Genomic DNA, 10512 nt, shown 5'->3' on the forward strand with positions numbered 1-10512 from the left:
TAAAGATGCCTGAGGCCAAGCCAGTGGTGTCTGAGCTCAGTCCCTGGGTTGCACATAGTGGAAGAATGACCTCTATACCTCAAACCATGGCATTTGCATATTTGTACACACACACACTGAATAAATAAAATTTAATTTTTAAAAAATTGTAAGTAAAATGAAACAGTGATAGTTGAATTCAACTTTATTGTTTATAATCTTTATGCCACAAGTTCTTGCTGAGCTCCCATCATAAATCCAAGGTCACAGGCAGTCTGTTACCTTGGGGCTCCAGTCATAGGCCTCAGGTCAAGTCTCTGAGCGAAGGCAAAGATGGGTGAGAGTAAGTTTTGCATTGTCTCCTGACGAACAGACTTGTTTGGAATCTCCCAAGTTCCTGGGGGCATATGGTTGTTTACAGTTCACTTTTGGAGAAGTATTCTTTTGTATTTCTGGGGTTCCTTGTCAAAGCCAAGTCCACAGATTTCTGAATGTTCTTTGCCACCCTGAGTCCTGTTTTGATAGCAGTGTCAATCCAGCCATGGGGCAGATCTGTGTGCTCACCTGCGAAGAAGACCGGCCCTTCCGGCTGGCTGAGTTCCTGGGCATAGTCCACATATTGGTAAGGGGTGAAGAAGGCAAAGCCACCCATGGAATAAGGGTCTTGACTCCAGTTCTTGATTGCAGAGTAAGGACAGAGAGCACGGAGTTCTTCTTTGGGGAAATTGTGAATAGCAGCTAGGTCATCCAGAACAATATCTACTACCCGAGTGTGGTCCAGAGCTGTGAAGAACACAGAGTCATCATCCAGGGTGTAAGATGCCAGGACGACCCCTGCACCATTGGGGAAGATGTGGTTGGGATAGTAGATGAAACGGGAAGGCCGGTCGGTGCTAGATTTGCCGCTGAAAATGCCGTCTCTTTCCCAGAAACGCTGTTTGCAGGCCAGGATCACTTTGGTGGCACTATTGTAGTGGACGGAGCGCAGAGCATCCTGCTTGTTGAGAGAGAGCGGTGGCCGGAACCGAAGGAGGCGGGCAGCCTTAGCAGTGGTGGCCACCACCACAAAATCCGCAGTCAGCCGCACCCTGGGCTGCAGAGGGTCAGGTGTCCTGTAGGTGACGTGAACACAGTCTCCAGACATCTCCACTTCCTCTGCTGGTGAGTAGAACCAGACAGTCCCAGGGAGGAGAGAATTGTGCAGGGCCTGGGGGAGTTGGTCAAAGCCTCCAACGATTTCATCAAACCTGAGAATGAACCAGCAGAAGGGGAGATGAGTGGGTTGTTGGACAGGCTCTCTGGAGGACAGGCTGCTGGAACTGGACAACGACTTAGTCCCTTCTCAGACAAGTCCCAAATAAGGCCAGAGTGTCTGTTAGCTCAGGGAACAAAAGAAAGGCACTGCTTGGAGGTGACCAATCGGAAGAGTGCATCTGCTCTGCGGTGACCAATCAGAAGAGTACATTTGCTCTGAGCTCGCAAGATATAGGCTTTTGCTGCCCCTCCCAGTTTCATGTGGTGCTAGGGATGGAAGCTAGGGCTTCAAGCATGCTTGATAAACTGTCTAGCAATTAAGCCAGATCCCCGGCCCTGGCCCAGGGTTCTTACAACCCCTTCATAATGTCCTCAGAGACTACTCAAGGCAAGGAGCCTAAACACTACAACGCTATTTTATTTAGTCTGTCTTGAAACGCCCTCCCCTTCTATGCTTTCTAAAGGAAGTTCTTAGCTCAGATTTAAGTTGATAAGAAGGGTAGGGGTCTATGCCAAAAAAACCCCAGTATGTCTAGATAAATCGATGCCGCAGGCTTCAGTTCAGCTGCCCTGTGGCCTGGTTTTGTTGTTGTTGTTGTTGTTGTTGTTGTTGTTGTTGTTGTTGTTGTTTTTGTTTTGTTTGTTTGTTTGTGTTTTTTAATTTTTTTCTTTTTCCACAAAACCAATTCATCTTTATCTTTGTGTTGTTGTTGTTTTGAGATAAGCTGGCCCTGGAGCTTCAGGTCCTCCTGCCCACACCCCTTGAGTGCTGGCATTACAGGTGCGTACCACCTTGCCTGGCACCCTTTTATCTTTATAGCCACAGATCACATGGTCCATGACCAGTGGTGACTGGAGACTTGGGTTTACATCCCTGCAGCCCAGTTTTCCCGTGCTGGAAGATGACTAGTGTCCTTTGAAGCAGGGCTGAGGTCACAGTCCCTGTCACAGAACAGATGAGGATTTCAGTAACACACTTTTGGTAGACCCTTAATCAGAGGTTCTCAGACTGGGGTCCCAAGGTAGGCAGCGTATCAGAAGGCTTGGCTCTGAGTTCTACCCTAGGTGTTTAACGCATCCCCCTGCCCCCCATCCACTCCAGTGAGTGACTCAGATTTCTTGGAGCCTGCGTCTCTGATTACTCCTTCCTTCTGCCTTTTTTGGAGCCTAGCCTTAAATTCGGAGAGATTCACTTGCCTCTGCCTCCTGAATGAGATTACCTGCCTTCCCATTCTGGGAGTGGGGAGGACTTTCTTCTGGTTTCTTAGTTCTGCCCCACAACTATCACTACTTATCACTACTATCCTCATCAGTAACTAGTGACCCCATCTCACCGGGGCTCTTGGAAAAAGGAGATGATGCCACGCAGGGTCTCTGTAAAGGCCTCATAGTAACCGGAGTCTGTGTTCAGCAAGTCACCGATCATCTGCACGGCCCCTCGGCTCAGGTTCCCCACCTTGATCAGGTACTCCTGTTTTCATGCGTGAGGAAATAAGGCAAGCAGGTGAGGATGTACACAGAGATGACGTGTGAGCGCTTGCTTTCTCTCCAGGGACAGTAAGGAACAGACCTGGACAGGGTAGGACAGGCATGCACCCTCTGGGCCCCAAGGCTACCTGGCATATGTGTTCAGACATGATCCCCTTGGTCTACTGGGAAATTAGCTATAGTAGGTATAGTTCTCAGCCTACAGACTCTCAGCCTTTAACTTCTACAATCCTCTCATATAACGGCAAGGAGTCCTGCTTTGTTAGATGGAAAAGCTGACACAGTCTCCATGTCCATCCATGTGGAACCAGCCTGGCTTCTCAGAAGACTCCAAGTAGCAGAAACATCCCATCCTGCCCTAACCTCCCACACCTGCCCCATCACCTGCTGACCAGTCATCCCATCAGCAAGTGACCTCAGTGCTGGCTCCTGGTGCACCTGCTGCCCTGATTGTGCCCTGTGCTTTGTCTCTGTTCATTGTCTCAGATAAAGCCATTGTGAACATGACAAACCTGGCTGGAATGGCTTCACTAGTTAGAGTGGATGACCATCCAGTGTGCCCCAGGGCTGAGTTGGTCCCTGTCACAAGTATAGGCAGGGCTAAAGGCCAGGCACTGAAAAAACCTGCTAAAATGTTTGGGTACCACTGGTTGGGGGGAAATGCCTCTATTCAGCATACTTTCATTTAAACCAGAGTAAAACTGTAGGGCCATGACATCCTAGGAGCAGCAACAACAGGGCGCCTGAAGACAAGCCAGACCTTTTAGGACCATCAATATCAAGGCTCAGAAAGGTTCTCTGTGCCCCAAGTCTGGGTGTATGTTACAGTGGATGTGGATTTGTCCATCTCTGAATTGTATTTATTCTCTCTCCTCCTTCTTTCTCTTCTTCACACCAAACCCTGAGTATGCAGTGGTCAGACTACATGTGACAATAGGCTTTGATCCACCCAACATCTTAAACAAGCAGCCCACAGAGGCAAACCACAGCCTACTTCAAATGGTCAGGACCTGAGAGTGACTATCAGCTTCTATCTCAGCATCAGACAGAGAATATTTATTATCCTCCCCTTGCCAGACCCATGGGTGAGCTGGCTCCAGGATCCATGAGCCAACAGCCTCCAGTCAGGGCTACATCAGGAACTCTCCTTGTGTTTTTGGATCTGTAGTGCAGGAGATTGAACCCAGGGCCTCACACATGGTGGATCAGCTCTTCTACCAGTGCGCTATAACCCATGCCCCCAGCCTTTCCTGCTTTTCATTGTGGTCATGTGTTACAAAAGATGTTTTCATCAGTGGTGGCCTCCACACTTACAAGAGTGGTTCCCAGGGAGTATGTAGCCAAGTGATACGCAACAAGCAACTAAGCATTGTGACTTTTGCAGAACTATGTAAACATCTAAAGATACATTTTGAAACATTAAGCAACTCACACCTATCTATACAAGGCTTCCCACATCTGTCTGCCTTTGATTCCGCAGGTGTTGTGGAGGATTCCTTTGATACAACAAGCTCTGGAAAAGTAGCCTGGACTGCCCTCCTCGGAGTGCTTTCTGTTGAGTTCCTTCCATCCATCCTTCCTTCCCGCTCTCTCCCTTTTTCTCCCTTCCTTTCCTGCTGGAGCTTGCATTCTCTCAGGGTGGACAGGGAAGACTAATAACATGAAGCTCAATCAGCCCCAGGTGACAGTCCCTCTGCAGCGTTTCAGGGCACAGTGGAACATAAAGTCTCAGGACTGACCTTGGTGGAGAAGGAGTCATACTTCTCCAGGACTTCCTGGCAGCTGCTGTTCTTCAGCTCTTCCACAATCTAAGAGGGAAGAAGACATGGCAGACATGTGCTAAGGGTCAGCCTGCATAGACTGTTAACCGTGCCCCATCCATGCATCTGCACCATGCTTGTTCAACAGTGTGTGGGGGGGGGGAGGGGTGGTGGTGGTGGTGTATGTGTGAAGTGTGTGTGTGTGAGATGTGTGGTGTGTGTGTGGTGTGTGTGTGTGTGTATGGTGTGTGTGAGATGTGTGGTGTGTGTGGTATGTGTGTATGGTGTGTGTGGTGTATGTGTGAAGTGTGTGTGTGTGAGATGTGTGGTGTGTGTGTGTGTATGGTGTGTGTGGTGTGTGTGGTATGTGTGTATGGTGTGTGTGGTGTGTGTGGTGTATGTGTGAAGTGTGTGTGTGTGAGATGTGTGGTGTGTGTGTGTGTTGTGTGTGTGTGTATGGTGTGTGTGGTGTGTGTGGTATGTGTGTATGTTGTGTGTGGTGTGTGTGGTGTATGTGTGAAGTGTGTGTGTGTGAGATGTGTGGTGTGTGTGTGTTGTGTGTGTGTATGGTGTGTGTGGTGTGTGTGGTATGTGTGTATGGTGTGTGTGGTGTGTGTGGTGTATGTGTGAAGTGTGTGTGTGTGAGATGTGTGGTGTGTGTGTTGTGTGTGTGTGTGTGGTGTGTGTGGTGTGTGTGGTATGTGTGTATGGTGTGTGTGGTGTGTGTGGTGTATGTGTGAAGTGTGTGTGTGTGAGGTGTGTGTGGTGTGTGTGTGTGTGGTGTGTGGTGTGTGTGTGAGGTTTGTGTGTGGTGTGTGTGGTGTGTGTGGTGTTGCGTGTGTGGTGTGTGTGTGAGTGTGTGAGGTGTATATGTGAGGTTTGTGTGTGGTATGTGTGTATAGTGTGTATATGTGTGTGTTGTGGTGTGTGTGTGTGTGTGTGTGTGTGTGGTTGTGTGTGGTGTGTGATGTGTGTGTGTGTGTGTGTGTCATTTTATATGAATCCTAGGATCAATATAAGAACCATGTCCTAAAACTGGCATGGTGGGACTCTTACCTCTCCTTGAATAGACACCAGGCATACAAAGGTAGGTGTCCAGGCTCATCTGTCAGCCTTAAGGCTCCCCACCTCACCTACATATGGGGAGTCTACCTCCTTGTCCTGCATTGACTTTCTAAGGACTTCTAAGCAACTGTGAAGCATGTAGGAGCCAGAGGGCCTGGCCCCACAGAACTGCAGAGAGAGGCCGGCACACTGATCCTGAGTGAGCAAACCAGCACTAAAGGACACCTGGGCGAAAGCCTCCAGGGAGTGCTCTCTGTTCCCACTGAGCTCTTTCCTCATACTGAGGTTCCCTCCAGGCCATGGGTCAGTTGAGACAAAGGCATTGTCACTGCTGGGCCAGGTCAAAAAGGTGGGCAGGCAGTTCAGACAGGCTGCTTATTGTTCTTCCTTGACAAACCATCAGTCATAATGACAACTGTGGTCTGAGCACTGGTCCTGCTGCTGCCACCATCTTATCACTGTGACACATCCCAGGCACCTAATTCTCACAACAACCTAGGAACAAAAGGCTCTGGAAATGTGGAGAGGAGAGGAGGGAGCTGCAAATAATTTTCGTGGAGTCACACAACACATCCAACCCCAGAGTCCAGCTTGTAGGTCTCTCTCTGCAATGAACCTGGTCCCACCACGATGATTTCATGGTAGCTTCTTTGTACATGTCTGTATGTGCAAAGACGTCTGGGGTCTGAGAATATACTCCCTGAAGAGCCAGTGGCTGACACAGGACAGAGTCACAAGAGGGAGGGAGAACCAATAACAGTCTATCTGATGTAGGCTTCTTGTACTGATGGATCACCCAGAGCTCTTCCCCGGGGAACCAGAGGAACTTGAGGGTGTTTCTGCAGGGTGGCCCTGAGGGAAAAGGGGGATTTCCCCTCATTTTGTCTTACCTTTCTCAGAGATGCATCAAAGAGCTGTTCTGCCGTCTTCCCCACCTCATCAGCTCTTACTGAGTAACCCAGCAGGCCAGGGTCAGCCTGCACTGCCCCCGTGCGCTGCCGAACTCCGTTGACCAGCACCCAGGTCTGGTTGTTGCAAGGGCAGAATTCCCTTAGCATCAGCCCAAATTTTTTGATGAGCTCATGAGAAAGCCTGTGGAAGGGGGTCAGAGACTCCTCAGGCTCTGAGAGCCAACAGTGCAATGCCGCTTGCTCCCTGGGCTTACTTTATGTCTCCCTTGGATTCACCAAGACCACCCCAGCCCTTGCTCCATGAAAGGTATGCTAGGTACCTTGGTCGCCACACTAGACTAGATGCTATGAGGCCAAGACTCCCTACTAGTGACCTTCTGTGCTGGCAGAGTTCTCTGACACTTTGTGAGGCATCTGCAACCTTCACATTTTCAACTGTGACTGCTCCGGTTCCTGGAGGCACAGTGAAGCGTGTCCTAGAGCAGTTCCTCAGAGCTATCCTTCCTGGAGGCTACCCCCTAACCTTCTAGCTGCATTCTCCAAACTCCTCACCCATTCAGAAAAGTCCTACACGTTGCTAGGCTTCCTGTCATTTGCAAACTCAGTAGGTTGCTTTTTGACTTTGCAGCAGGTTTATCTTAGACCACCTATCTTCTGTGATCCTCAGCCCAGTCCGCTTGGCAGTGCAGTTATCCTCTCACGTGGATTAGATGCCAAGGCTGGGAGAGGCTCCTAGGCTGCCCTAGGGCTAGCAAATGAGTTGACTCAGATGCTAACCCCTGGGCTTCCATCCATCCACTGCTGACTGCATCCGCCTTTGGGTGTGACAGCCCTGATCCTGGCCTTTTGTCTTTGCCACTACAGCTCTCAGGAGTACCTGTGATTGATAGGGATCCTCATGGCACCCAGCTCTATATACCAGTGTGCTCCAGGAACTCGATGAGTCTCGATTCTGCCACCTACACGCCCTGAGGCCTCCAGGACAGTCACCTGGAAAGACAGCTCTTTAATAAACTCAGTGGGGCTTGTCACATACGCTCCATACAACATCCTCCTCCCCTGTGGCAGACACAGATTTACTACCCTTCCTAGTCCTCCATCCATCCATCCATCCATCCATCCATCCCTACCTACTCTTCTCTCCCTTCATCATTCCCTTCCTTTCTTCCTTTCCTTCCTTTCCCCTTCCTCCCTCTTTCCTTTCTCCCCCTTCTTCCCTTCCATCCTTTCCTCCATCCATTCATCCATTCAGCTCTTCCTCCCTTCCTCTGTCTCTCTATCCCTTCTTCCTTCCCTCCTTTCCTTCATCCCTCCATCCCTTCTCTCTCCTTTCCCTTATTCCTCCCTTCTTCCCTTCTTCCCTCCCTTCCTCCTTTCCTTCCTTTTTCGGTACTGAGAATGGAAACCACAGGGTATTCCCTCCCCCTATCACTAAGCAACAGCACTAGCTTCTTCCTGTCTCTTTCTGAAACTTGGTCTTTGTTACTGAGCAAGCTTATCTGCCCTCCCACCCCAGCTATCCTAGACCCTAGAGCTTCATTTGGCTCCAGCTCCCCAGGGATGTCCACAGCTTAGGCTGCTGCCTCTCTGTTTAGAGCCCAATCTTCCCACAAGAGATTCTCTCCTGCCCCCATCACATACCTGGTGACCAGCATCCTGCAAGATCTTGGCAGCAGTGAGCCCAGCCATGCCTGCCCCAATCACCACCACTTGCTTCCTCTCAGCTGTCTGTCCCAGTCCATTTCGAGCCAACTGCAGCAGCTCCTCATACTGGGGATCCTCAAAGCACTTGACAAGCTTGCTGTTGAAGGCCTGGGTACCCAAGCTCAGCACAGACAAGAGGATGAGAGCCAGCCAGCCTGGGAACATAGCTGTGGATATGGCAGTTGAGCAAATGCCTGGGGATGAAGGAAGACTGGCCATAACCCTTGATCTGAGGAAGATTTATCACTGGACCATGACGCAATGTACCAGGCACTCCCCTACCAAAGAGAGCCTTAGTCACAGGTCCTTCCAAGCTCTTCCTGCTGGCCCACAAATGCCCCCCAGGTACCAAAGCCTCTCACTCAGGGAATGACACAGGCTGAATGTCTGCCCAAGCCACCTTCCTTCCCCTCAGTCAGTGGGACTGTCGTGCACACAGATGGCATAGACCTGCCCACCACACTGGCTTTTTTCCATTTCCACCACCATTTGAGGTGGATAGACTGTCTGTCATGGGAGGACCCTTAGCTAAGCACCATTGTGGAAGACCAAAGATTGGGAACCTGAAACCTTATATAACAAATAGTCCCCAAAGTGTGTATGATAGATCACCAGGTTCCCAAGTCCCAGAGGATCATCACAGGGTTGCCGCTAAGAGATGGACATGGTTCCCTGAAGTTAGAGTTCGCCCCACAGTGAGCCTGTGTACTGCACTTCTTTTCTGACACAATTCTATTAATTCTGGCTCAGCTGTGGGAACGGCAGGTCACACCTTCCCTCTGGGAGTCTGTCTATCAAAGGTATATGTCTTGTGTCAGCTGAGTTCTTATTTTCAAAGCCACTGTCTGTGTTATAGGATAAACTGAGTCTTACCAAAACGTCTATGTTGAGGCTTCAAACACAAGATCTTAACATTGCAACTCTATTTAGGGATGTAGCCTTTGAAAAGGTGAGTTCAAATGAAGCTTTGAGCTGGGTTCTCCCCCCCACCCACCCCCACCCCCACACAACCCCCGAATGAGATATCCTCATAAGAAGAAGAGTGTGAGCTGTGGGCCCTCATGGAAAACTACAGCCTCTTTCCTAAACCGGTACAATTTCTTACTGCATCCTAAATACTCATCCTTAAAGATACCCACAGGGAAGGGTTGCTCTCATACCCTAACAAAGAAGGTTCTTTTTGCAGCAGACAGAGACCATTACAGAAAGCCAAACCAGTCAAAACACAGAGAATGACAAACTGTTATGTATCCAGCCCCAAATGATACATCTACAACACACTCCCTACAACTAAGGCTCAAGAAACCTTGAGGAGGGCTGGAGAGATGGTTCAGTGGTTAAGAACACTGACTGTTCTTCCAAAGGTCTTGAGTTCAATTCCCAGAAACTACTTAGTGGCTCACAACCAAGTGGTTACCATCTGTAATGGGATCTGATGCCCTCTTCCAGTGTGTCTGATGACAGCTACAGTGTACTCATATAAATAAAATAAATCTTACAAAAGAAAGAAAAGAAACATTGAGGAAGGGGGGTGTAGAAATCTGAAAAAAAATTAGGCAGAAGGAGTAGGGAGGAGAAGATGGGTCTGGGGAGTTAGGGGGAAAAGTTGGGGGTGACTTTGATCAAGCTTTTATATGAAACTCTCAAAAAAAAGTAATAATAATATTAAATTAATAAAAAGGAAGTAGAAATGTGAACACTAGAGATGCCCACACTGAAAGGCATGAGGAGGGCATGATGAAAAACCTTTGAAGAAATCAAACCCACCAGGGATACCCATCCCTGTATGTACTCTATGGTATTTTCTTACTCAGTCTGAGCTGACTAATACAGGTTGTTCTTCTGCATCTTCCCCAGGTTGGTGAGGAGAAGATCAATTGGGTACCTTTCTCCAAGAACATAGTTTGCCACTGAAACACGTAGTAGCACTACAGAGAAGGGAAGCAGAGGAACTGCCGTCTGTGTATGACTGATTGCTCTCTCAGACTCCCCACCCAGCACTGTGTCCCTCTGTTCCTGTTCAATACTCATATTTGGTCCGTGAGCTAATTGCTCAACTTGTCTTATCCAGCTTGAATCAGAATTCAGTTTCACAGAGCTTGGCTCCTAACAGTTCGCCCAACAGTTGAGAAATAGTGTGTGGAGGAATGAGCAGACAAAAAGATGGTGGGTCGAAGAGCAGAGGAGTCGACAGAGGGAAGGACACATGGACAGAGGTTTTCCTCCAGCCGCTGCAATCATTGCAGACACCAGGCCTGCGGCTACGAGCCAGGGTTTCGTCTGGACTTGTCGCTCCTCCTTTGACTCACCTTTACAATCTGTTTCTGTCTGCTTTCCTCGGGGCCTACCTT

At 49.1% G+C, this 10512-nt stretch overlaps 1 protein-coding gene across 1 annotated transcript; it reads right to left on the reverse strand.

The window, feature by feature from the left end:
* Positions 1-217: 217 nt before the first annotated feature.
* On the reverse strand, positions 218-8351 carry LOC117711952 (L-amino-acid oxidase-like). Its single transcript, XM_034507906.2, has 6 exons — positions 8099-8351; positions 7335-7447; positions 6437-6638; positions 4461-4529; positions 2568-2704; positions 218-1226 (listed from the first exon to the last, which is right to left on the reverse strand). The coding sequence occupies exons 1-6, from the start codon at positions 8324-8326 to the stop codon at positions 395-397; spliced, it is 1581 nt and encodes a 526-aa protein (XP_034363797.2). The 5' UTR covers positions 8327-8351; the 3' UTR covers positions 218-394.
* Positions 8352-10512: the final 2161 nt, after the last annotated feature.

The sequence above is a fragment of the Arvicanthis niloticus genome, chromosome 6 (assembly GCF_011762505.2).
Source record: "Arvicanthis niloticus isolate mArvNil1 chromosome 6, mArvNil1.pat.X, whole genome shotgun sequence".
Classification (NCBI taxonomy): Eukaryota; Metazoa; Chordata; class Mammalia; order Rodentia; family Muridae; genus Arvicanthis; species Arvicanthis niloticus.

Bases quoted from the DNA above. Each gene is read 5' to 3' on its own strand.
- LOC117711952 (XM_034507906.2), bottom strand. From the start codon at position 8,326: ATGTTCCCAGGCTGGCTGGCTCTCATCCTCTTGTCTGTGCTGAGCTTG. The intron at 7,448-8,098 runs GTATGTGATGGG...CTGTCTTTCCAG, and splicing joins TGCAGGATGCTGGTCACCAG to GTGACTGTCCTGGAGGCCTC. The intron at 4,530-6,436 runs GTAAGACAAAAT...CTTCCCTCTTAG, and splicing joins TTGATGCATCTCTGAGAAAG to ATTGTGGAAGAGCTGAAGAA.